Source organism: Protopterus annectens, chromosome 2.part1 (assembly GCF_019279795.1).
Source record: "Protopterus annectens isolate FY-2018-M chromosome 2.part1, PAN1.0, whole genome shotgun sequence".
Lineage (NCBI taxonomy): Eukaryota > Metazoa > Chordata > Ceratodontiformes > Protopteridae > Protopterus > Protopterus annectens.
Genome location: NC_056729.1, coordinates 1,165,534,658 through 1,165,561,486, shown reverse-complemented (window position 1 = coordinate 1,165,561,486; position 26,829 = coordinate 1,165,534,658). Strand labels below are relative to the sequence as shown.

The 26,829-nt window shown below is 43.9% G+C and overlaps 1 protein-coding gene across 1 annotated transcript in view; it reads left to right on the top strand.

Annotated features, from left to right (window-relative positions):
* The window catches only part of GCFC2 (GC-rich sequence DNA-binding factor 2), an 881,623-nt gene that overhangs the window by 98,142 nt on the left and 756,652 nt on the right, over positions 1–26,829 (top strand). The window contains exon 3 of the mRNA XM_044062700.1: positions 15,581–15,748. Coding sequence (XP_043918635.1) covers positions 15,581–15,748 — 168 coding nt within the window. The remainder of the gene's footprint in view (positions 1–15,580; positions 15,749–26,829) is intronic.

Sequence of the window (26,829 nt, the reverse complement as noted above, 5' to 3'; positions counted from 1 at the left end):
AGTTACTTTTGATAACTCTATTGATTTCTTAGCTTATTATAGCTAAGAAATACACAATAAGAATGAATAATATTTTTTTATTGTTTTTAGAAGTCAGTAATGGAAAATCATTTATTTTTTCCTGTGTATTAAAATTATGATTGAGGCGATCATTTTAAAAGTAAGCAGTATTGATGCAGGACTTCTTTCTGACACGCATCTTGCTTTTGACAATGAGTGTTATCAAAAGAAAGTCACAACTCAAGATTTTGAAAATGTGAAAGAAAACCTTTGGCGTTATAGTGTTTGCAGCACAGAGCGGCTTAGCATTTAGACTTTCACTGCTCCTCTGTAAGCTGATGGCTCTGGCAATCTGAAATGTACATTATCTTCTGCATCAGCACCAGCAGTTGAGATGTGTTGGCAAGTAGCTTGTTCAACAAACAACCCAAACACCTTTTAAGTCAACTGTGCGAGAACTTAAGAGCTGCAGAAAAATCTGGAAAGGCAGGCTTCCTCAGTTGATTGGTTCTTAGTACAGTGGTGTCAGATGTCTGTCCACTTCTGTGTTCCCAGAAAATTGTGGGCCTGTGTGGAATGGATGAGCAGAGAAAAGGAGTTCTGTACTAAAGAAATTTAAGGTAATTTTGCTACTGCTTCTAGAGGGAGAAATCCTCCAGCGCAATTTTGTTTATGACTCGATAAGCCATGGTGTTGCAGGGGTAGCATCGTCGCCTCACAGCAAGAGGTTCTCCCGTTCGATTCTCTGCTGGAGAGCCTTCTGTGTGGAGTCTGCATGTCCTCCCCGCGGTCGAGTGGCATTCTAAAGACATGCGTAAATGGGTGTGCCTTCATTGAAGGTTGGGTTTCGAGCTGGCACCTAGGCACCGTAAAAAATCTACTGCCAATCATTAGCGGACCGAAGTTCCGCTGTGGCAACCCCTAATCGGGAAAAGCTGAAAGAAGAAGAACAACTGGCAATAGAATTTTTACATCTAATATTAGGGCAGAAAATTATGGGGGGAGAATTGGGGGATGAAAAAATTGTTCTATTATTATTATTATTATTATTGTTAAATGGTACCAGTAGTCTTTAATTTATTTGGTTCACATGTACAATCAGGGAACACAGCAACCCTACCCTGTTTTTGTACATGTATAGTAATCAAAATAAAGAATTCTGTAAAGTCTTTATAAGCATAGGTGCACATATGGGCAGCAGACATGAAAGGGAGGAGTTTCCTAATGCATTGGTGATATAGACAGCATTTAAAACAATACAGACATAGTGCTATAGGGTCGAATTAGTTAAATCCCTTGATGACTGCTTCATCTTCAGTATGAAGAAACAAGCTTGTCCTATACAGCTTAAAACTTTGAATCTCAGACTCTCAGTCCCCTGACAGGTTTTCCTCCATTTCAGAATTGTTTGTGGTTGTTTATTTGAGATTTGTAGCAGACATGAAGGAATTTCACCAAAAATTATAAACTTACACCATCTTGGCTGAAAATATATATTTTTAAGTTATTCCAAGAAGTGGGTGCCTCATTTTTTTGTGTATGTCTTTATTTGCCTGAAACACCATGTAAACAGTGCAAACAAATCTTAACAGTAAGCTAATAGAACAAAAGAAATCATCACATTTCAGCAAATTCATAATAATCTTGTCAAAAATGTCTAAGAAAAGTAATCCACACATGATATTACTTATATAAATTTTCCAAGTGAAGATGCTGCAGTAAGAGATGTTACTACACTAATGAGCAATCCACTGTTGAGGCTGAGAATGGAAAATGGTGCTCCATCGTTAGATGAAGGTAATCCATTAGACATGGAGGTTTTTCTCTCAAAAGTTCAGAGTGTTTTAGAACTTGCTGTATAAACTCAAGAGACTGCAATAGCAGTGCCTACATATGGTTCATAGGTAGGCACTAGACTATCGGCCCAAGGGCCTAAGTAAACCTAGCCAATAAGGTTCCCTGGCTTACGCCACCCAAGAAAGTAATTTTCCTGTGCCCCTGTCGAGCAGAGCCACAGAAGTGATCCCCGGGGTATATTTCCTATTTCCCATCCACTTATCAAGATTTTTCTTGAAGAGTGCTAATGAGGAACTTTGCTTGACATAGAGGGGTAGCTTGTTCCAGAGTATGGGAAGTCTCTGGGACAGGAATCTATCCCACCAGCATGTCCTGTTTATTGTGGTGACAAGGTTTAGGTCCCTAGAGCGTGTAGCTTGGAGTGATTGGGATTTCTTTAGGTATAGCATGTCCAACAGCTCTGGGTTTGACATAGCTTTGTATGTTAGACAGAGATCACCTCGGAGTAGGTGATATGCTACGGAGTAAAGCTGGAGTTTTTTGAGATGGTCAGTGCAGGGCATCTATTTGTGGCCAGTAATCCTCTTTGTGAGGTACTTCTGTGGCCTTTTCAGCTGGTGCAAATGTCTTGTGAGGTACATTCCAAAAGGGGCATTGTACTCTATAATAGGTGTGAGTGTCGAGTAGAGGGGAACAGTGACCTCTTTTTCCTAGTTGAGAACCCTGTTGTGATGAGGTGTGCCACGTAGAAGGATTTCTTGACTAAAAATAAACACCCCTTGCAGGTGTTGAACCAATGACCCTGCTCACCATAATCAAAGCAATTTACCAGTAAGCCACATAACCTAATGTACCTAATGGAAGCCTTTTTATTCCATAAGGTAATTCCTAGAGGGATGAGGGTGCTTGTGATGCCTACTTTTGGGAATGTCTATCCAGAATTGCTTAAGAAATGGCAAATGTTGAACTTTGAGTCTGTTTATTTATTTATTTCAGTTTGATTACTGGGGAAGTCCACTGGGCCATGAAGTGCCCATTTTCAGTGGAGGCCCGGGGAGAAAAGCTCCAAGAACAGTATAATACAATATAGGTTACAGAATAAAGCTCCAAGAACAGTATAATACAATATAGGTTACAGAATGCAAATAAAGATTACAAAGAAAAAAATACATACAATATAGTTTGTAAAAACAAGTAGGGTTAATACATTTGAGAGTTGCAGAGAACTTGATGGCAGATTTTTTTTTTTTTTTTTTTTTTTTAATATTTGTATGCTTACAGTCACTTAAAGTCTGGTAGTTGTAGTTATTTTGAGAAATTAGAATAAGTATGAGAGTATAGTGGAGTAGGAGTAGGAGTGCTTAGTTAGGGGTCGCCATGGAATTTAAGTGGGGTGAAAGCAGGAGCATTTCCATTTGCAGGCTAGGTGAAGAAAAAGTTGAGTTTTGAAGGATTCAGTGTTGGGTATAGTCCTAAGTGAAGTAGGCAGAGAGTTCCATTTTTTACCTAGTGAGGAGGAGGGTAAAAGCTGGCCAGCTGGTCGTTTCGGTTTACTAATGGAGATTAGGTTTTGGTTTTCGGATCTCAGTGATCTGTTAGGGATGTTTGGAGGAAGGATGTCTTTTAAGGCTGGGCATTTATTAGGGGAGAATATTAGTTTGTGAGCGGTGGTTAGTTGTAGATAGTCTAGGTGATTAGGGAGTTCTAGCCAGTTCAGTGAAAGGCTGTGGCAGTGCTGACTTGATGTTTAGGATTTGGTGGCAAACTTACAGATCTCATTATAGCAAGGTTCCCGCTTAGAGGTGTTGGTGGCAGACAAGTTGGTTAGGAGAGGGGCTCCGTATAGAAGGGAAGGTAGGAGGAAGGATGTTGCCAGGGTATGCCTAGTGGAGTTTGAAAGGAAGTGATTGTTCCTATATAGCATACCTAGCTTTTGGTGGGTTTTCTTTATGTTATGTTGTATATGAAGATCAAATTTGAGGTGTTCGTCTATGGTGATGCCAAGGAGTTTTGCAGAGGGGACCACTTCAATGGTAGTGTTTGTCTGGCTGAGAACATTGAAAGTGTTTTTGTCCACAGAGGAATCTTTGGAGGGGAGAAAAATTAGTATTTTGGATTTATTGGAGTTGAGAGAAAGGTGGATGTTAAGTTGTCAAACTCGCCTTCATTCTTGCTGGATGGGTTCGGCTCCGACTCGGCACTTGCTAAGCTCGAGAGCTAATTTTACCAGCTCGAGGCAACCCTATATCCCATGATGCAAGGCGTGACTACCCCAGATCTCGGAAGAGGTCTCCTTTTACCAGCTCAGGTAAAGTTTTTATTATTTATACTAAAGTTCAGTCAGAAAAATTTCCATTTTTCCCTGATTTCCTTCTTAAGAGTTAGTGTTAACTAATATATATCTATCTGCCCTATATTCCCCTTTCTCCTTTATATAGGGTAGTTTTTCCTTCCTTCAGGCCTTAGCCTCCCTTCCATTAATTTTCTGTCAGGAAGTGTGTCTGTGTTTTTCAGTTTTCCCTATTTTTCATTAGATAACTGTGTGACTGGTGTGTGTCTGTGTGTTTTTTTTTGTGTTTTTGGCATACCATGTCAAAAGAAGTGAAGGTCTCAGGCTTCAAGAAGTGTGACTCGTGCTGTCAGAAAATGTCTCTGACAGACGGTCACACTTCTTGTGTGTATTGCCTGGGGCCTTTACACCTGCAGGACTCCTGTGCTATTTGTCACTCCTTTAGCCAGAGAGTCCTGCAGGAACGTAGAAAAAATTCTACGTGGCTTGTTGAAGCCACAGGGTTCCCCGACCAAGACTGGGTCGGCAAAGCCCTCTAAGCCACCTAAAGCCCAGGCTGTGGTTCCTAAGCCTTCGGTGGTGGCTCCGACTGGAGCCGATCTTTCTACCTCTGAGGTAGTGGTATCGGTGCCGCCTGGCTCCGATACACTGGCTCCTATGTCAATGTTGGCTCCGGCCGGAGCCGACGTCTCCTTGACCAGCATTGGAGCCGATAAGCTGTCGGCTCCATCTGGAACCGGGTCTTCGCTCGATGGCTCTTTCCAAGAAGAGATCTCGGTCCCTTTCCTGGAGTCGATTCGGCTCCGGGATCTCCTCTACTTCGGCGAGCCATCGAGCGATCTTCAAGGTCTTCCAGGCTGTCAGACCATGACTTGGAGAGGGTGGTAAGTAGACTGCTGAAGTCACAGGCACTGGCCCAAATGCTCCATAGCCTGTCTCAGCAGACGTCCGCTATTCCTCATCCCCCTGAAATTCCTCCTCCGACTCTCCTTCAGAGTTCGGAGCCGGAGCTTCTTGGAACGTTGACCGTGGGTGCACCATAGCCAATACTTCCCCTGTCGGCTCCGTCGTCTTCGACTCCGATTTCCTCCATGAGACCTTCCTTGGAGGGATCTGGTCGTCTTGTCTCCCTTGTCGGCTCCGAGGGGGTGAGTGGCGTCGGACCCTTGTCCGACCCCGCTCTCCCTCTTGGAGCTTCGGCATTGGTGAGCTCGGCACCGACATCGGCCTCTGAGCCTTCTCTTTCAGTGGGACCGGGGATTCCTGTCTCTTCGGAGCAGGAGTCTTCTGGCCTCCCTGGGAGGGGAGCCTTTGAGGTGATGAGGAGTGTTCTAGCCCTGGAGCTGAGTCAACGGTCAATTCCATTAGCTCCTCCCTCTTCGGTGCCTGTTGATGTCTCTTGCCATTCTCTTGCTCCCGGACCCAGAGATCCATCGCCCCAGGTTTCCCCATTGGGAAGAACTTCCTCTTCCGAGGTTTCTCCTGATCCTTCCGGAGAACCCAGAGGACATGCAAGAGGAAGCACACAGACTCCCCCAAGTCTACGACATCAGATACCGACTTAGATGAGTCGGAGGGTTCCCCACGGTCCCCCTCTGAGGATGTCTCCTTTTCAGACATCCTGGAATTCCTTAAGCAGAGGGAGAACTGGCCTTCCATTAACCCCTCCGAGGATGAGTCGGTATACCTGGAGGCTTTTGGATCTCGACCCTCCACCTCCTGGGTGTCTCCATTTCCATGCAAGTGGTGGCTCGAAGGCATGGGCGGCCTCGATTCTGTGGAACCAGTCCCCAGGAGGCCTTCTAAATTCATCACGGCTCAGACAAACAGTTTCTTACCAAGGGTGTCCCTGTTGATGCCATGGTGGCGGCTGCCACCAAGAAGGAACTTGCTGATCCTTCTGTACCTGTCCATCCTCCTAACAAGGACTCTAGGACCATGGATAGGTATGTTCAGCGGATGTTTTCTTCAGCGACCTTTGCTATGCGCTCGCTGAACTATCTCTGTCACTTTACCCGGCTTCAGAGAGACATTCTCAAGGAGCTAGGTGAGGTAGTTCAGGATCCGTCAGCTGCTGGGGCTCAAGAAAAGATTGCCTCACAGCTAGGAATCCTAAATTCTATAACTAACTCCTCCATGCGGCTCATTTCTTATACAGCCGATGGAGGCACAGGAGTGACACTTAGGCCAGTCCTGGATGCGGCTTTGTAATTCATGGATCCCTTTAAGGCATCCTTCACTAATACTCCCTTCGATGGTTCGGCTTTGTTCGGGCCTCAGGTGAAGGACACATTGACCAGGTGTGAGCAAGACGGCAAGACTCTTTCTGTCAGGAGTCCATTTCTCCACCCTTCAAGACCCTATCCCAAAGGCCAGAAGGGGAAATGTGGTTTCAGAATCTCAGGGAGTCACCGGATACACGTGGTCATTTTATCCCCAGAGGCAGAGGGGTAATAACAATAGACCCTAGGGGCAGAGGGGTCCAGAGAATCAGGGTAGCAGGGAGCCTCTCTCTGATAAACCCTTCCAGCATCCCTGAGGTGTTGCCCGACTGTCCACCCTTGGAGGCAGTCGGGAAGATTGTCGCTGTACCCAACAGCCTGGCATTCCCTTTCAAGACAAATGGGTACAGTCGATCATATACGAGGGTTACAATATCCCTTCGAGATATCCGTTCCTCATCAATCCCTTCCAGCTTCACCCGGTCTAAGGGAATTGGCAAAGCTGGAGGTATCAAAGCTCCTAGCAAAAAGAGCCATCCAACTAGTGCCAGCAGACCAAGTAGGATCCGGGATCTACTCAAGATTCTTTTTGGTCCCCAAAAAGACGGGAGATTGGAGACCAATTTTAGACCTCAGCAAACTAAACAAGTTTGTCAAGAAGGCAAGGTTCCGGATGGTCACGCTTCAGTCCATTCTATCCTTTTTGGGCAAGGACAACTGGATGTGTTCAATAGACCTTCAGGATGCGTACTATCACATAAAAATTCACAGGCGCTCCAGAAGGTTTCTCCGCTTTCAGCTGGGGACCAGTCATGTTCAATTCAGAGCCCTGCCCTTTGGCCTCACTACAGCCCCCAGAGTGTTTACCAAATGCATGGCAGTGGTCACGGCTCACCTGAGACGTCAAGGATTCCAGGTGTTTCCGTATCTAGACGACTGGCTCCTCTCTGCCACCACCAGGCATCAACTTCTCAAGGCCAGGGACTACACTCTTCACATCTGCAACCAGTTAGGGATCTCTATAAACTCCGAAAAATCTTCATTGTCTCCTTGCCAATCTATTACCTTTATAGGCGCAGAATTAGACACTGTCGGGATGTCAGCAAGACTCACAAACCAAAGAATTCTTGACATCCAAAAGTATGTTTTGATCATACTACTAAGCAAAAAGATCAGGTCCAGATTTGTCCTGAAGGTGCTAGGTCTTATGGCTGCATGCATTACTCCTTCCTTTAGCTCGCTTCCACATCGTCTTCTGCAGTGGATGTTGTTCACCAGTGGTCATTCCAGAAGCTTCCGAGATCTTCGCGACGAAATCTTGCAAGAGTCACCTAATCTGGTGGATGTCTTCCCCACAACTCCATCAGGGCCGACTGTTTCTTCCCCCCAGTTCCGGTTGCCACAGTCACTTCGGATGCCTCTCTGATCGGGTGGGGGGGCATTATCAGGGCAGGATGGTCCACGGGACTTGGCAACCCATAGAATACCATCTACACATAAATGTCCTAGACATGAGAGCGGTGCTTTTAACGTTGCAAGCCCTCAGCGACTTTCTTCCTTTAGGGACTATTGCAGTTCAGACGGACAACATGTCCGTAGTCTGGTATATCAACAAACAGGGCAGGACCAAGTCCTATCCACTGTGTCGAGAAGCTCTCAGACTTTGGCAATGGGCAATCTCCTCTCATCGGTTTCTGATAGCAACGCATAATCAAAAATCAACCTATTAGCGGACAGACTGAGCAGAGCTATTATTGCTACCACCAGTGGTCTCTAAACAATCAAGTAGTTGTGAGATTTTTAGAGTGGGGCGCGCCCCTGCTGCACCTTTTGCTACACCCCAAAACAGCAAATGCCCAGACTTCTTCTCCTCTTTCCACTTCCAGGCCATTCCCCTCTAACCCAGGATTGGCCGGGGACTTCTTTATGCCTTTCCTCCATTTCCACTGATACCTCAAGTGATTCAGAAAGCTACCGTCTTGAGAGCCAAATTGATTCTCATTGCCCCTTACTGGCCTCGACAAATTTAGTTTCCGTCCCTTCATCGTCATCTCTTGGTTCAGCCTTGGCATCTGCATCCAATTCCAGATCTTCTGACCCACCATTCGGGTCATCTGCACCAGGCCATTCATTCTCTCAACCTCACTGCTTGGTTGCTCCACTTCCTTCCTTAGCCAGGCTTCCTATGATTTCTAATCCCGTGCGAGATATCATAGTAGCTTCTCTAAAGTCCTCCACCAGAAGGATTTATGCTAGTAAATGGCGGCGTTTTTCCTTCTGGGCAAGTCTAGGGACATAGATCCCTTTACAGCTCCAGTACAGTCAGTCTTGGACTTCCTAGCTGAGATTTTTCAGTCAGGTTCTTCTTCCTCGACAGTTAAGGTTCAGCTGGCAGCGATCTCAAATTTTCATGTTGGCTTAGCGGATCAAAACATCATGTCTCACAAGCTTTGCAAAGCCTTTCTTAGAGGGATTTTTCTGCTGAAACCTCCAGTCAAAGATCCTCCTCCGGAATGGGACCTGAATTTAATGCTGACATCTTTGAGTCTGCCCCCCTTTGAACCGGCTGCTACATGCTCATTAAAGTTTCTTTCCTGGAAGACGATTTTTCTGGTTGCTGTTACTTCAGCCAGGAGGGTGTCTGAACTTCACGCTCTCTGTGTCCGTCCCCCATACTTGGTTTTCCACAAAGATAGAGTATCTTTAAGAACTAATCCATCTTTTTTGCCCAAAGTTGCTTCCCAGACAAATATTAACCAATCTATTGAATTGCCAGTTTTCTTCCCTAATTATTCTGACAGAGCAGAACAGAAACTTCATTGTTTGGATGTCCATCGCCAACTCAGATATTACTTAGACAGAACTAAACAATTCAGAAAATCTGATCAACTGTTTCTTTCTTATGCAGAAAGCAGAAAGGTCTTCGGTCTCCAAGGTGACCTTATCGAGATGGCTGTCTTCTATCATTTCTCATGTTTATCTCCTTAGGGGCAAACAACTGCCTTCCACCAACCAGTACATTCTACCAGAGCCTAGCCACTTCCACAGCTTTTCAGGATAGGCTACCTATTGACACCATTTGTGCGACAGCCACTTGGTCCACTCCTTACACCTTTGTCTCTCATTACAAATTGGACCTGGCCTTCAGGGACAGGGCTAGGGAGTTCCACAGTTCTCAAGAGTCTGTTCCATTGAGCCACCCAGGATAGAGGTGCTAGGGGTTGGTCCCATCCAGCAAGAATGAAGCGAGTTTGACAACTTAACATTAAGAAGTTATGTACCTACCATAACGTTCCATGTTAGTTGTCTTCTCGCCTTCTCTCCTCCTTCCCCTAGCCTGAACAGACCTTGAAATTGTACTCTTCTCTGGGTACTGCTGATTCTTTCTATGGACCTCCAGTAGGAAGTATCACTAGTTTTTAGTGGTTATTTGCTGTTTTTTTCTTTCCACATTTAGTCCTCCTTCTTCCTTTCTGGGAAGAAGGTTACTGGCAGGGTTTTTTCATAGCTACCAAACGAGATCTGGGGTAGTCACGCCTTGCATCATGGGATATAGGGTTGCCTCGAGCTGGTAAAATTAGCTCTCGAGCTTAGCAAGTGCCGAGTCAGAGCCGAGAACCCATCCAGCAAGAAAGATAACATGGAACGTTATGGTAGGTACATAACTTCTTATTTTGGTGCATCCAGTTCTCTGTTGTGGTAAAGGCTAATTGGGTTTTGGTCTGGAGTTCAGGAAGGTTTGGGGCAGAGCAGACCAATGGATGACTGTGGTGTCAGGGATGAAGGTGTGAAGGTTGTTTATGAAGATTTTGAAAAGCATGGGTCCAAGGATGGATCCCTGAGGAACACCAGTAGATGTAGGCAAAGTTCTTCCATTTGACTGCTTGAGATCTGTCAGATAGGTAACTGGAGAACCAGAAAAGAGTGTTGGGGAGAGTTTGAGATTAATCAGATGATGAAGAAGGTGTGTGTGGGAGATGGTGTCAAAAGTTTTTGAAAGGTCTAGCAATATTGTGGATACAATGAGTCCAGAGTATCGAGCTTGATTGATAGTTTCTAAGAAGGATAGTAGTGCAGTTATGGTACTGTGGCCGGGACAGAAGCCATGCTGTGTGGGTTTAAGGAGATGATTTTGAATGAGATAGGGTAAGAATTGGTGGTGGGCGCATTTTTCTAGAATTTTAGATATTGGAGAGAGTAGGGCGAAAGTTAGAAATAGCGGTGTTTTTGCCTCCTTTGTGAAGAGGTAGGATGTAGGCTGAACGCTAAAGTTTGGGTACGTATGACTCAGTTAAGGATCTATTAATCAGAATACTAATTGGAAGGGCGATACCTTCAGCTGCATGTTTGAGGAAGGAAGGGGGAATGTTGTCAGGGGCATTAGAAACCTGGCTTTAGCTTGGAAGCTTTTATACAGGTTTGAAATTGAAATTGAGGATTATTGTTTGGGTTGCTGGGTGGAGAGGAAAGTTAGGTAGGTTGTTATTAGGTAACAGTTTGGTTAGTTTAGCTATGGATTCAGTGAAGAAGGTATTGAAGTGGGAGCTAAGTTCATTGTCAGATAGATTAGGGTTGGGGCAGGGGTTGCATTGAGATCCGGGATGAAGAAGAATTGACTGATTTCCAAAATTGTTTAGGGTTTTATTGTTATTGGACTGAAGTTTAATATAGTAGTTTTTTTTGTCTTTGGTAATGAGTTTCTTTACTTGGTTGCGGAGTTGGGTGTATAGAAGTAAGGTAGAGGATAGTTTATTTTTCTGGTAGAGCTTCCAGGACTTGTCTCTGTGGCCATGATTTGTTTAGTTTCTTTGGTCAACCATGGTGCAGAGTTAGTTTGATTCACTTATTTCTTAGAGGGGCTAGGGAGTGAGAGTATCTAGGAAGATGGAATTGAAGTGTTCAACAGCATTGTCAAGTGGGAGGATATTTAGAGGTTGCCAGTTGATTTGTTTGAAGATGTTGGAGAAAATTAAGGGTTAAAGTTACTGAGGTTACGAAGTTTGAATGTAGAGGTGTGGTGTTGGGTGGAGCTGTTTGATCGATGGATGAAGGCAGGGAGTTGATTTTGTTTGGATGGGAGACTAGAATCCAGTCTAAGATGGACCCTGGGGGTGGTTTTGTTAGGAGAGTAGTTTTGGGAGATTACTTGGGTGAAGTTTAGAAGGTTAATGGAAAGTGAAGGTGATGGTGAGTTGATTTTATTCCAGTCGACATTGACATTGCCTAGAATATATGTTTCATATTTTATTTGAGTTGAGGATCAGTATAGAATATCTTCAAGGGTGGAGATATTGTTGCCAGGAGATATATAAAGATATGAAGCAGATATTCTTGTGTTTATTTAATCGGAGAAGGCTAACTGTGATTTCAGAGTTTGTGAAATTAGGGGTATTAGAGAGAGATGATTAGAGTAGATTATGGCAGAGCCACCACCTTTTGTTTAAATGGTCACTTCTGAGGATGTGTAACCAGGAGGTAATATTTCAGAGTCAGTGGTATGGGGTTTAGCCAGGTTATTAATCCAGGCTTGTAGATGGTGACATTTGGGGACAAGGGCCAAGGTTAGGATGAATGTCTCCAGATAAGGCTAGGACATTGCAGGTGATCAGTTTTGTTAAAGTTTGTATAGTAGGTATTTGTTAGGGTTTAGCAGAGGTTTCGGGATGAAAAAGGTGTAACAGGTTGGGTTCAAGAGGTGGTAGGTGGGGGTTAGGAGTAGTTTGAGGAGGACATAGGAGGAGGAGCTTTATGGGAGTATGAAGTAGCATGATAAAGAGTTATTAGTAAGATGAGAGGGAGCAGGGGAGTTGAATAGTTATACAGACAGGAGAAGAATAGTAATGTATGTTAGTTGAGAAGGGAAAGGTCAGAATGCTGATCCAGTTCAGACAATTGGGAATCATTCTGTATCATATATAACCTGCCTCTATCAAATATATCATATAACTTTGCCTCTATCAACTAAGCAATGTATGAACTTATGCTTTAATTTCCTGCTTCAATTTATGTATCTAATTACATGTCTGTTACCCTTCATATTATGTCTCTATTGTCTGCTTGCAAGCTATGTAACACGTGTCTCAAACCTTATCCATTCTGTATAACAGCCTTTGTTTATTTTAAAATGTTTTCATGCATTGTATAATGTTGAAATGTTTCTAGCTTTTTATATCTTGTTATATCACTGTTAAAATTATTGTCATGTTCTGGAGCTTTTCTCCTCAGGTCTCCACTGAAAGTGGACTTGTACTCAGTTGGACAACCACCCAGTTAACAAATGTTAACTAACTAACTAACTAACTAACTAACTAACTAACTAACTAACTAACTAACTAACTAACCCTGGACAGTTTTATTCATTTGTTGTATCTCGGCCAATATTTGATGTAACATTGGCTGCTGTGTCTCCGGCTCGTCATCCATCCTTGCATCTTCAGTCAGCATCTCATTTATCAGCAATAACAGAGCCCAGACTGATAAGTGCAACATTCAGGATTATGGGTTTTCTTCCTCTTTGCTTTTTGCCAGTGTGACATGAAAAGATTATGCACTGGTCTACCAGTGTATTCCATGAGTCAACCCAGGAAGTAAATTCATGTTTCTTGGGTATACTGAATCAGGGCCTGAGTTTTTAAGTTACTGTTAAGGAATCTAACATACCGGAAGTCTCCATAATGGATGTCTGTTTGTGATTAAACAAATTACTTTGGCATTTTTTAATAGAATTCATATGATGTTGACAACTGTTAATAAGGCTTTCTTTCTTGATGTGAATATTGAAAGGTGTTAATGCAACACAACAAGGGTATGCACTGGCAGATAAAACAAATTTGCAAGTTTTCTCTACTCAATAGATTTATAGGTTCATAGGTTCATAGATTAGTACTAAGCTAGCTGCCCTTGCGAGCCATTTTAAGCCTAGCCAGTTATCCCTTGTGAGATTCAAACCCTGAACCTTGTGTTTGCAAGGCAAGGAAAAAACTAATGTAAAACATTACTTCTGACATAACATGAGATCTGCAGTGGAAGACATTTGTTAGTAAGTGCATCAGGCTGGAACACAGAAACTGTGGCATACATGAGACACAAAAGTAGCTGTTCCTTCATCAAGTTTTTACTGAACAAGTGCTGACCCCTGCCGGTTACATTACTTGCACCCCAGAGTATTGGTACATCTTCGAGGAATGTGTAACACCTAGTGGGCTTACCTGATTAACAATTAAGAAATACAGAGTATTTGTAGTGTCCTGCACCATATTTGGACCGTGATTACATGCACTTAAGCTAGGTTCTCTGGCATAGAAGGATAAAGTTCTGAGTGACCCAGACAACCAGTATTCATTCAGTGGCTTGGGTGCTGAAGGAGTAGGAGAAGACTGTAGTTAGGGGATAGTGCTGGCTCACACCACCTGAGTGAAATCTGAAAAGTCCAGCTCACTGCAGTCCAGGTCCTTTTGGAGGAAAGTTGTCTTACAAGCGGTGGAAGTCAGTACGTGCACTTCATTTGTGCCAGACCATGTATATAGTACCCTCTTGGGGTGTGAACGGGAAGGTATTCCTTAACTTTTCTGTGAGCTTGCACATACCACCCATAGGAATGAGTTAAGGTCATATAACACAGAAACCCTATTGACTGCAGGATGACATTCTTCTGTGACCAGTAATTATAGCACGGGAGAACTGTTTTAGTAGGGCTGACGGATGGCTGTCAGCAGAAGAAAAAGTAAAACAAAAGAAAAAACATTACATACTTGTTGCAGGAAATAGAAGCAGACATTACCAACCAAAACCTTAAATGTTTTTTTTTTCTAATTTTAAGCACCAAAAATTATAAGTAAGCACCAAAAAACCAAGAAGTAAAAAATGTCCACCAGCGAGGAAACTAGGACCTTTATTGACGAAACACAAAAGCAGAATATATCAAGCGCTTTCGCTCGATTAATACCGAGTTTTCTCAAGATAAAAAACAAAATACAATGCCATCATTAAATAGGTAAAATCAAGTCACCTGATATACTAATTAACCTAATTGGTATCAACTTAATTAATCAAAATTAAAATTAAAAACTACTAATGATTAACAACCTGTTGTTAAAGATACAGTTATATTACTATAACTTAGTTTGTTTCGAATACCTATCAGACTGGTGAAATATATATATATATATATATGTTCTGATATACAATTTCAATACTTTACATATTCCATCTAGGAAGTTTTTGTTCAATGCCGACCGATATTCCAGTTGTGGGACAAAAGGCGTGGTATACTTAGGTCTTTGCACACATTGTTCTAGTTTCTACGTAGGGAAAATTGAAAGGCCTTTAAGAAGGAGGATTTATGAACATTTATATGATGTTTCTAAAAAGAAAGAAATAAGTGCCTTTTATAAACATTTTAATCTTTGCCCTAAAATACAGTGTAAATTTATTGTTTTGGAACAAGTGACACCAGATGCCAGAGGAGGGGACTGGGAGACCAGGTTGGAGTATAGAGAACTCTTATGGCAGCTTAGGTTGGATGCTGCGAAGCCCCCTGGCCTCAATGAGAATATCAATATTAGCAGTGTATTTAGATTGAGAATGGCCCGATTATAAGATTTTCATGTAAATTTATTTTATGAAGTGAGTTTATTATTTATTTTTTGTAAACTCATTTGTTCGTTTTTTATTTATTGAATCATGCAAGTTTGGGTACTAAGAATTGATTTTTAAATGCATATTTTATTACAGTTTTTTTATCATTTGATATTATTTGATTGGGTATTATTAGTTTTCAGATGCAGTAACAATATCTATTTATTTGTTTAATTGTTTTTGAAATTGTATATCAGAACATATATATATATATATTTCACCAGTCTGATAGGTATTCGAAACAAACTAAGTTATAGTAATATAACTGTATCTTTAAGAACAGGTTATTAATCATTAGTAGTTTTTAATTTTAAGCACACCAGATATACTGTGTATAGTTGCACGGCACTGCTACTTCATTATTTCTCATATTTGTTTTTCTCCATTCAGCAGCAATATGCTTTGTTCTTGATGGCATTGGTATTGTCTTATTTAGTTTTGTTAACATACTATAATACATTGCTGTGTTAAGCATGTATCTGGGAAAAGCTGATTTTTTTCTGTTTCTTGAACATATAGGCTACAGAGATGTATCATTGTTGAGAACATTATTAACGTGTACTGCACACTGTAGAGCAGAACACAGATTCTAAGGTTTGATTTAATAATTTTTTGTGTGTGTTTTTTGACTTAGGGTACAGTGAAGAAGCCAAAAAAGATAAGAGCCTTGAAGATGGCAGTAACGATGGTGATTCCGAAGGAGAAAATATTTCCATGGAAAATGAGGATGGTGAAAGTTCTTCATCATCATCATCTAGTTCATCTGAGTCATCATCATCTGGAACAAAAAGTTCTGAAGCAGGTCTGATTTTTTTCCAAAATTTTGTCTGCTTTATTTGGTCATCCCTTTCTCTAATAATTGTTTTTAGCATTACACTGGTTGCTGCTGTCTGATGCAATAGTCCCAGGCTGAAGTCCGTTGCCTAGTAGCAATATGGTGTATTGGAGTGGAGTGGAAACCACGCTACAGTTTTTAATGGCATACTGTGTACATTGCAAATCATAATAAGAAATAGAAGCACGTTCTCATAAAATTGAATAATTGTCAACATTAAGCAAAACTGTAAAGCACCCAAAGAGGTTTTTAAATGTAGTCATCAAGGAAGGGTGCATATGTATTTCACTCTTTTTTTGAAATGATCAATATGCCATATGCTTTACTGGAATGGCTCACCCAGACTCTGTCACAGCTTGCTGTGAGGGAAAGGTTAGTTTGCATTTTATTTCTTGTATTTTGTATTACTTTATTGACATTTTCTATTTTGTATACTGTGATTAGTTTTCTTTACACTGTGTTTTACTTGTATTCTGCTTTTAATTGCATATTAAAACTTGAAAAGACTGCAGCTCTGTCTCTTGTGTGTCAGATAGATTTATTTCCCACCCTCTGACCCTCTTACTGTTGTGTTCTTAAACACCACTGTATTTCTAGTTGCCTGCCCCTTATGTTAATTTGACCATATATCTCGTTTCCTCTCTGCTTTTGCTGACTGGTGTGAGTAAGCACAAAATTATCATTTTGTGAAATCACTCCCCTTCAACCATTTAAATTTATTGGCCATCCTACTGTATTCCATAGTACCAGAATACAAAAGTGCCCACCCCTTTTCAGTCTATCTTGCTCTTTTAAAAATAGTGATTCCCCACTAAAACTTAACTTTTTATACAGCTAAGATTTAAGTTACCCACTTTCATGTATAAATGCTTAATGCACATTGCAGTGTTTAGGATAAACCATTTTTTTTCATCTTACCTTTAAGCATCTATTGCAAGACCACCAGTTATTGGAGAGCCCACATTCTGCCTCTCAGTAGACATCTTGGGATTAGTGCTTCTGTTTTCTCCTGGTGAGAGAAGGAGTACAGTGACATTATTTCCTGGAGGCTGATCACCAGAAGGCCTAATAACTGCTATATAAGTGACAGCTTGGAATCTGTGCTTATATTCTGATCCTGGAGAGAGTAGGAGCAGAATGCATTGATCCTGGTGAGAGTAGGAGTAGAATGCATTGATTCCTGACTGTTTCTGGTTGGAGAGTGAGTGTCTGTGCTTAATGTACCTAATTGGTCTGGTTGCTATTCGAGGCATCCACCAGAAAAAGGCTACAAGCCTACAGACCCTTGCATCATCTGAAACAAGACTGTGGATCACTAAACAGGCTGTGGCCTGCTTCTCTTCTTGGGATTGGTGCTAACATTTTGCTTCTGGTGAGAGAAGAAGCAAAGGAGTATTGTATCCCAACAGAGTGAAGCTGTGGTGAGACCAGCATTAGTAGTAACCAGGCAGTAGCCATTCATGCGACTCCTCTCTTTTCATCATTCTTGACAAGCTAATTCTTTGTTTTCAATAAGTACTGCTTGATTGTTTCTAACTTCAGAATATCTGCCTAAATACTTCATCCTTAAATTTTCAGGGTCTCTGTATTGGTTTCCCCTCAAGTGTTTGGCAGTGCTCTGTACAGACTCAGACACTTTGAGTGACATTTTTGCTGTAAAAGCACAATTGAAATGTCTCTTAATATCTAGTTGCACAAAGGACAACTAGCTTGCGGTGACAAGCACTGTTCACATAGTTGCAAACCAGGTACTCCTGACAGTAATTGATATTCTCACTCCAGCGGTCTAATCAATAAAAAGGGTCTGTTGCTGTGGATATTAACTTTCCTACTGCCTCCGTTATTGGCTTGGTGGATATGGGTATCTTGAGGCAATGTAGAAATTGCCTCATGTTTACTGACAACCGGTTAATTCTCAAACAAACTGATATGGTATGTGAGAGATGTATTTACACAAAGTCACTGGAGGCAGAGCGCTCACACAAAAGTACTCCTAATGTCAGTAAGGTTGTCAGTAGTACACATGCTGCACCAATCACATACAATTCAAAGCAGACTTAAAGACCCACATATACTGAGGCACTTACATGTAACCTTCCTAAACCACAAAGACCTCCTAGGTAAAGTACACATAAGAAATACCCCCAGCAGCCCCAAACACGCACTTTCAAAACAACACCCACATCAACACATAGAGCTGCATCTCATGGAGCCTCTACCTCTAAGCCCATAAGGCAAGTCAACACACAATCCAACATTGTAGTCATTGGAGACTCCATCGTGAGACACACTAATGCCCTTCTCACCACGCTAAGGAGAAAGTTTTACGGTCTGTTGCTTATCAGGGGCTAGGATCCACCACATTACACATGCACTCGGGTCATTGGACCACAATTACCAGTATGACTCAGTCATAATCCATGTGGAAGTAAGTGACCTGTGACGAACCTCCCTAGACTATACGAAGAGAGACATCATAATGTTTTCAGAATATGTGTCTCAGGCTGGTATGAGCCTAGCATTGAGCAGCATTTTACCTTCTCTAAGGATGATGCCACAGTGCGAACAAAAGATGATTGCCTTTAATAATTGGCTTAGTTTCTGGTGTCATGCTAAGGGGGTGAAGTATTTGTCAGCATGGAAGGAGATGGTCAACAGACCACACTGCTTTGCCAGGGACGGTTTGCACCTCTCCCCTCTAGGCTTTAAATATTAGCTAAAACATTATCTTCCCCCGTAGTGCCTTTTTTAGGCAATGCCAAACTGAAAGTACTTCCGACATAGCAAGTCAAAACCAAGAAAATCTAAAGGTATTACTGCTCAATGCCAGGAGCCTAAACAAAAAACTCCACTCCCTGGAAGTTCTCTTTATCCTAGAGAATGCTGATGTCTGTGCAGTCTCTGAGATATGATTTAATCCGCAGAGAGCACACCAACAGTACAAGGTTATGATGCCTTCCACACATTTAGACCAGCTACTTCACAGGCAGGGACTAAAGGTGGAGGTGTCTCTATTTACATAAAAAATAAATATACTTCAAGGCTGGTCAAACAGGACAGTGCACGTGAGCTGGCTGCTCCATGTTCAAGTCACCACAGGTAAAATCCAATACCACATTGTCTGCCGTCGGAGTCCGCTTATCTGCTCCCCGGACGTCCTTCTCCAAGAACCAAAAGGGACAGAAGAAAATGTGGTTCCGGAAATCGCAACATTCCCAACCTGCTCCAGACAACCAGTCCTTCCGTGGCAGAGGAGGACAGGGAGGACGCTGCCCTAGAGGCAGAGGGGCCCCGAGAAATTCTGGGTCCAGAGAATCTTTCTCTGATCGGCCCACTCAACAGCCCTGAAGGGTTGCCCGACTGCTCCACTCTGGAGGCAGTCGGGGGGCGCTTCTCGAGGCACCTGGCAGCATGGGAGTTCATCACGTCAGACTGCTGGGTGCTTCATATCATATCCAGAGGTTACAAAATCCCAATGCAACATGTCCCCAGACTCAGAAACCTCCCCGATGTACCACCCGATCAGAGGGAGGCTGCAGCTGCAGAAATCCAGCAGCTGCTAGAGAAAAGAGCCATCCAACCCATCCCCCCAGACCAGCTCGGATTAGGGTTTTTACTCCAGGTTCTTTCTGGTGCCAAAAAAGACGGGGGACTTGAGACCAATTCTAGACCTTTCCCTCCTGAACCTGTCGGTAACCAAGGAAAAATTCCAAATGGTCACTCTTCAATCCATTCTCCCCCTCTTGCGGGAGAACGACTGGATGTGCTCAATAGACCTCAAGGATACGTACTACCACATTTTAATGGACAGACGATCCAGGAGGTTTCTCCGCTTCCGGCTGGGAGCCAGCCACTCTCAGTTCAGGGTCCTTCCCTTTGGCCTCACCACAGCCCCCAGGGTGTTCACCAAAGTTTTAGCAGTGATAGCGGCCCACCTGAGACTCCAGGGAATGCAGGTCTTCCCGTAGCTGGATGACTGGCTCCTGACAGCCCCAACAAGGCATCTACTCTGCTCAGCCAGAGATTTTTTTCTTCTTCTAGCCCCCCCAGTTAGGCATCACGATCAATACGGACAAATCCTCCCTTGCTCCGATACAAGTGATAGACTTCATAGGGGCCAGATTAGATACGAGAAGTCTGCGAGCCTACCTCACTCCGGAACGACTACAGAATCTGAGTTTACATGTGCGGGCCATCCTCCAGTCAGAAGCTCCACCCGTGGAATTGGTCCTGAGGGCACTGGGCTCTATGGCAGCGGCAATTACACTCCTTCCATGCGCTCACCTAAACATGAGGGGACTACAGTGGACCCTTCAAGTACATTGGTCCTTTTAGCTTCTTCCTCTCAATTACCCTGTCTCTGTCAGCAAGGCTTGCAGGAGAGCCCTGTTATGGTGGCTTCATTCCCCAGACCTCCATACAGGTCGCCCCTTCTGCGCTCCTCCTCCTCTCGTCACGGTGACCACGGACGCTTCTCGCCTCGGGTGGGGGGCATTGCTCAGGCAGAACAGTCCAAGGCACATGGAACGACACAGAGACCTCCCTGCATATCAATGTTCTCTAGATGAGGGCAGTGCTGTTGGCATTGCAAAGCACTTCACAACCTTCTTCCCGTAGGAACTATTGTGATACAGATGGACAACATGTCAGTTGTCTGGTATATCAACAAACGGGGGGGGAACCAGGTCTTACCCCCTCTGCCAAGAAGCCATGAGAGTATGGGAATGGGCGATCTCCACCAACCGCTTTCTGATCGCAACGCACATTCCGGGACGGTCCAACATTCTGGCGGACAAACTCAGCCGCACTATCCTTTCCTACAGTGGTCTCTCAACTCCCGAGTGGCAGGCGGATTTTTGCAAAATGGGGCAACCCTGCTGCGATCTTTTGCCCTCAAATACAATCGACAGCTTCTTCGCCTGATTCCCCACCAGGGAAGCCCGAGAGATCTAGTGCATGCTTGGCCACCCGGTCTACTTTATGCCTATCCTCCTCTACCCCTGATGCTAAAGATGTTACAGAAAACCTCTCGGTTGGGGAGCAAAATGATCCTCATTGCCCCATTCTGGCCTCGACAAACTTGGTTCCCTTACCTGTGGTCTCACTTGGTGAATCCTCCCTGGATTCTGGATCCCAGCCCGGATCTTATCTCCCACCCATCAGGCTTACCGACCCCGAATCTGGACAGCCTGAAGCTGACAGCTTGGCTGTTCCAGTTCCACTCTTAATTAGGACTCCCGGTATCTCTTAACCAGTCAAAGCCATCTTGGTGGCAGGGCATAAACCTTCCACCAGGAAGATTTACCGCAGTAAATGGAAGCGCTTCTCCGTCTGGATGGAACATCATAATCTGGACCCCTTCACTGCTCCGCTAACGTCCGTTTTGGACTTCCTTACCGGGCTTTTTCAGCAAGGGGCTAGCTGTTCGACAGTCAAGGTACAATTGGCAGCCATCTCCCATTACCACGTAGGATACGAGACAGGTCCTTTGATGTCAGCTAAATTATGTAAAACCTTCCTCAAGGGTACTTTTCTGCTCAGGCCCCCTATCAAAAAAAGCCATACCCCCTTGGGACCTATCGCTAGTTCTTCAAGCCTTGACTGCTTCTCCCTTTGAACCAGCTGCCTCGGCTGATCTTAAATACCTGTCTTGGAAAACAGCATTCCTGGTAGCCATCACTTCTGCGAAAAGAGTTTCGGAACTTCAAGCTCTTTCCGTAAAACCCCCTTACTTGGTTTTCATCAGGATAGAGTGTACCTCAGGACCAATCCGTCCTTTCTACCTAAGGTGGCCTCAGAAACCAATATCAATCAGTCCATTAATCTTCCTGTTTTCTTTCCTAATTATCAAAATAAAGGAGAATACAAGCTGCATTCATTAGATGTGCACAGGCAGCTGTGTTTCTATATTCATAGGACTGCTGGTCACAGACAATCTGATCAGCTGTTCATTTCCTTTGCCAAATTCAATTTAGGTAAAGCCGTTTCGAAGGTCACCTTATTACACTGGATTTCCCAATGTATCCTTCTAGCTTATGAGACTTCTGGGACGCCCGCACCTCAAAGGGTTCGTGCACATTCCACTCGCTCCATATCTACTTCTACTGCATTCAGATCTAGAGTCCCCTTGGATGATATTTGCTCGGCAGCCACTTGGGCCTCATCTCATACCTTTGTTAACCACTACAAACTGGACGTCATTTCCAGAGGGAGAGCATCCTTTGGCTCCGCAGTGCTCCGGAACATCCTTCCATGAAGGCCGCCCAAGATTCAGGTAGCTGGGGACTCTGTCCCACAGGTTGCAGACAAATGAAGTCCCTACTCCAGATTAAGAAGTTATGTACTCACCATAACGTTCCATCTGAGTAGGTGGCTTCATTTGTCTGCAACCATCCCCCCCTCCTTCCCCTGGCCTTCAGAAGAGTTAGATGATAGTATTTTCCCTGCCTTTTCCTGTTGGAATACCTTTTCAGGTATATAGGAGGGCAAACTTGATCTGAGGTCATTTGGGGTTGGCAAGGGATTATGGGTGAGGGGAGGAGCTAGGAGCTCGGATCCATAGCTGTATAAATAGTTGCCGGCTCGGATCCGATATCGGATCCAAGACCCACAGGTTGCAGACAAATGAAGCCACCTACTCAGATGGAACGTTATGGTGAATACACAACTTCTTATTATCCTTTTAAACTGTTTTTTGAGTGTATCTGCTTTATTTTCTGAAAAAAAATATATATATATACTTGTTTCCCGTCTTTCTAAGCTAGTATAGTCCAGTTTTCAGGCTAGTGCTGAATTCAGGGCTGTGTTACAAATCTCTGTGTTTGCCCATACCTTACCTGGATAGAAGGAAGTTACTCTGTTCACCTGTGCGAGAGGGGAGCTTTGAGCAGCCTCTCTGCCCCTGGAGGAGTGGTTTCAGCCCATGAATTAGTAGTTTATTGGCCATTTTGGACTAATTTGTATCTCTTTCATTTCCCTGTTATAAATACCATATTTGCCTGGTTTTATGCGCTGGGCAGCACTGGCTAGCTAGGGTAAAACTATTTCCGGCTCCACAAAGTCTTGTCTTCAATTTTTCCCTTGGAACTAGACAAACTTTCAACTTAAGCACTCAAGCCATTCATTTCTCAGCCCGGCACTTGCTCAAAACTTGTAGTAAGCACTTATAAACCCTACCACTAGACCCTCCTGTACTGTACAGAAGGACAAGGCTCTCTATTCGACCTTACCAGCCATCCAGTAAAATAGTTCACTGTACCTATCCAGGCATCTCCAAAGGGCAGTTTCAGGTGTACTCTCCAGTCCAACTGGTGAGTCTGGGCATTTTGAGGCAATGTTACAACTGCCTCATATGCACAGACAACCTCCTCCTCCTGCCATAAACACTAATACATGCGAGAGATGCAGTTATACAGCCAAACTAGAAGCTAAGCTCTCTGAACCCAAGACTGGATCAGACAGTCAAGAAGAGAAGGGAAATACTTGCATCACACCACCAGTCTCACATAGACCCATTAAACCAGCACCGGCAAAAAACGCACATAAATACACAAAAACATACTCAGAAGCTCTAAGTAAAAATCTGCAAAACCAACAGAGACCTCCAAAGCAAACATCCAAGCAACCTCCATCCCCCAACACAAACCATGAAACACATACTTCACAAAAGTGTGCCATGCAATCACAGCCCTTAAGGCAAAATAACATACCCAACATACTAGTAATAGGTGACGCTATAGTCAGGCACACTGACGTTCCCACTCAGTAGGCTGAATAAGGAGAAGGTTACTGTTAGCTGCCTGTCAGTTGCCAGGATCTGCCGCATAACACAAGCACTCAGGTCAGTCCAGAACAAGTACAAATATGACTCTGTCATTGTCCATGTTGATGTGAATGACCTGAGCCGTACCTCCCTGGACTACATGAAAAGAGACTTGGAAGAGCTCTCTGATCATATAGCCCAGGCCGGTATGACCCTGACCCTGAGCAGCATCCTGCCCTCACCAAGAATGATACCATGGTATAAAGAAAAAATTCTTGATTTCAACAATTGGTTAAGTTTCTGGTGTCATTCAAAGGGGATCCAGTGTCTGTCCACCTGGGATGACATGCTTGACAAGCCACGCTGCTTCGCTAGAGATGGCTTGCACCTGTCACCCTTAGGCTTTCGAATACTTGCCAAGGCTCTTGCCACCCCCATAGTGCTTTTTTTAGGTAAGGCTCAAAAGACAAACCCACTGCCGTAAATAGCACAAGTAACAAAAAACTGAGGATAATGCTACTCAATGCCAGAAGTCTAAACCTCAAAATGCACGCAATCGAGGCACTCCTCAGTATGGAGAAAATCGTTATATGTGCAGTAACAGAAACCTGATTTAAGGCTCCAGAGAGCACCCCAGCACTACCAGGCTACAACTCATACCATACATTTCAGCCACAGAACCCAAACCGAAATACAAAAGGCGGGGGAGTATCCATATTCATCAAAGATACCAACACCTCCAGGTTAGTGGCACAGCACGATACTTCAGAGATCATCCACATGCAACTAACAATGGGCAAAACTGCAATTCAAATTGTAGCTTGCTACAGATCACCCACCATGTCCCACGACCCCCATTCCGCATTTCTGGAAACACTGGGAAACATAAAGGTCCTACCAAACACACTAATATTGGGTGATTTCAGTTACCCAAACATTAACTGGGAGAACTACTCAAGTATTAACTCCCTTGCCCAACTTTTCCTAGAATTTTACGCCCTGGTTCAACTGGTCAACACTCCCACCAGAGGTGACAACATATTGGACCTGGTCATCACCAACATGGGTGACCGGTGTTCCACAACAGAGGTCAACCCCTCGCTGGTTAGATCTGACCATAAACAAATCACTTTGGATATCCATATTCCGCCTCCACCCCCGGACAAGAAATCCACCATGAAAAACTTTTCAAAAGCAAACTTCACTTTACTTAAGACTGAGGTGGAAAGTTTCAAAGCCCCCATGCTGAAGGATAACACTGTCCAAGCTGCAAAATCCTTTACTAATGCATTCTACGGGCAGCTACAAGAATGCATGGATCGTGCCATCCCAAGCAAAACCAAGACTCACTCCTCCAAGAAAAGGAAACCAGTCTGGTGGACTCCTGCCATAAAAAAGCTATACAATTGAAGGAGGAAACTAGTACAGAAAAGAGTAAAATCCCAAGAAGGGAAGACATCCCTGATCAGTATCAGTAAGAAACTACAATCTCTCATAAAATCATCCAAGGCGAGCTTTGAAAGAAAAATTGCCAAGAACTCCAAAGGTAACCACAAGGCATTCTTTAGCTATGTCAAGAATCTAAGTGGCAATGCTCAGATCTGCTCGGAGTTGGTACAGAATGGCAAAAAATACACTGAACCAACCAATATCGCCAACATCCTGGCAGACAGGTACAGCGCAAACTTTACCCCCTCTCTCCCCCAAAAGGGCCCATAACCATACCAGAAGAATGTAGAGTCCCCGAAATCACTAACACTCAGGTTAAAACAGCCCGCTCCAAAGCCAAAAACTCTGCATCAGTGGGACCGGACGGTGTCCCAGGCTGCGTCCTACACAAGCTCAAAGACGAACTAACCTCTTGCCTAAACACACTGCTCAAACTCAGCCTCTCCACAGCCTACATACCCATAGAGTGGTGCACAGCAATGGTTATTCCACTCCACAAAGGTGGAGCCACAACAGACCCCGGGAACTATCGCCCTATAAGCCTGACTAGCTTGGTCTGCAAGGCTATGGAGCGCATCATCATGGAACTCATTAACAGAGACATTGGAAACCTCCAAACACTGGACCCTACCCAGTTTGGCTTTAAGAGCAGATCATGCAACCTAAACCTGGTGGACTTCTTTGAGACAGTTACTAAGGCTATAGACGAGGGAAAGGTGGTATACACAGCCTACCTAGACCTCGCTAAGGCTTTCGACACCATTCCCTATTCTGGTATTTTAGACAAGCTCATCAGCCTGAACATAAACCCGTACGTCACAAGATGGGTTGCCAACTGGCTCACGGACAGAACCCACATGGTGACAGTTGCGGGAGCTAGGTCTGTTTCTAAACCGGTTACAAGTGGTGTTCCCCAGGGCTCAGTCTTAGGACCCCTCCTGTTCAGCATATACTTCTCAGAGGTACAGGTAAGCACAGGAGGACTATGGCTGACCAAGTTCTCAGACGACTGCAAACTGACTCTCTGGCTGACACAGACATCCTCCAAAAGGGTCTCACTGAGACAGATACCTGGTGTCAAAATCATGGCCTCAAGCTAAATGTCAAAAAGTGGATAGTCATTACCTTTTGAAAAAACAAAGTACCCACAAACTACCACATAAGCGGCAGTCTCCTAAATACAGAAGACGTAATAAGGGATCTGGGGACCCAAGTAGATGGTAATCTCACCTTTGATATTCACATTGCCAAAGTGGTTAGAAAATCCTTCCCCATGGCCCACCTAATCACAAAAGGGTTCGCATCCAGATCAAAAGAGGTCATTGTGCCCCTCTACTCATCACTCATCAGACCCATCTTAGAGTACAATGCCCCATTTGGGACATATCTTACAAGACACCTGCAACAGCTGGAAAGACCACAGACGTACCTCACCAAGAGGATCAATGGCCTCAAACAGATGCCCTGTGCAGCTCGACTGAAGAAACTCCAGTTGTACTCGGTTGCATACCGCCTACTCGGAGATGATCTCTGCCTGACATACAAGGCCATGTCCAGCCCAAAATTGATGGACATGCTCCACCTAAAGAAAACCTTATCCCCTCGAGCCACATGTTCTAGGGATCTAAACGTCACCACAGCAGTAAACAGGACATGCTGAAGGTATAGATTCCTGTCCCAGAGACTTCCCATGCTTTGGAACAAGATCCCATTCTACATTAGGCAGAGCTCCTTGCTAACACTCTTCAGAAGAAACCTTGACGAGTGGATGGGAAACAGAAAGTTTACCTCGGGGATCACTTCAGTGGTTCTGCTGGACAGAGGCACATGGAACTAA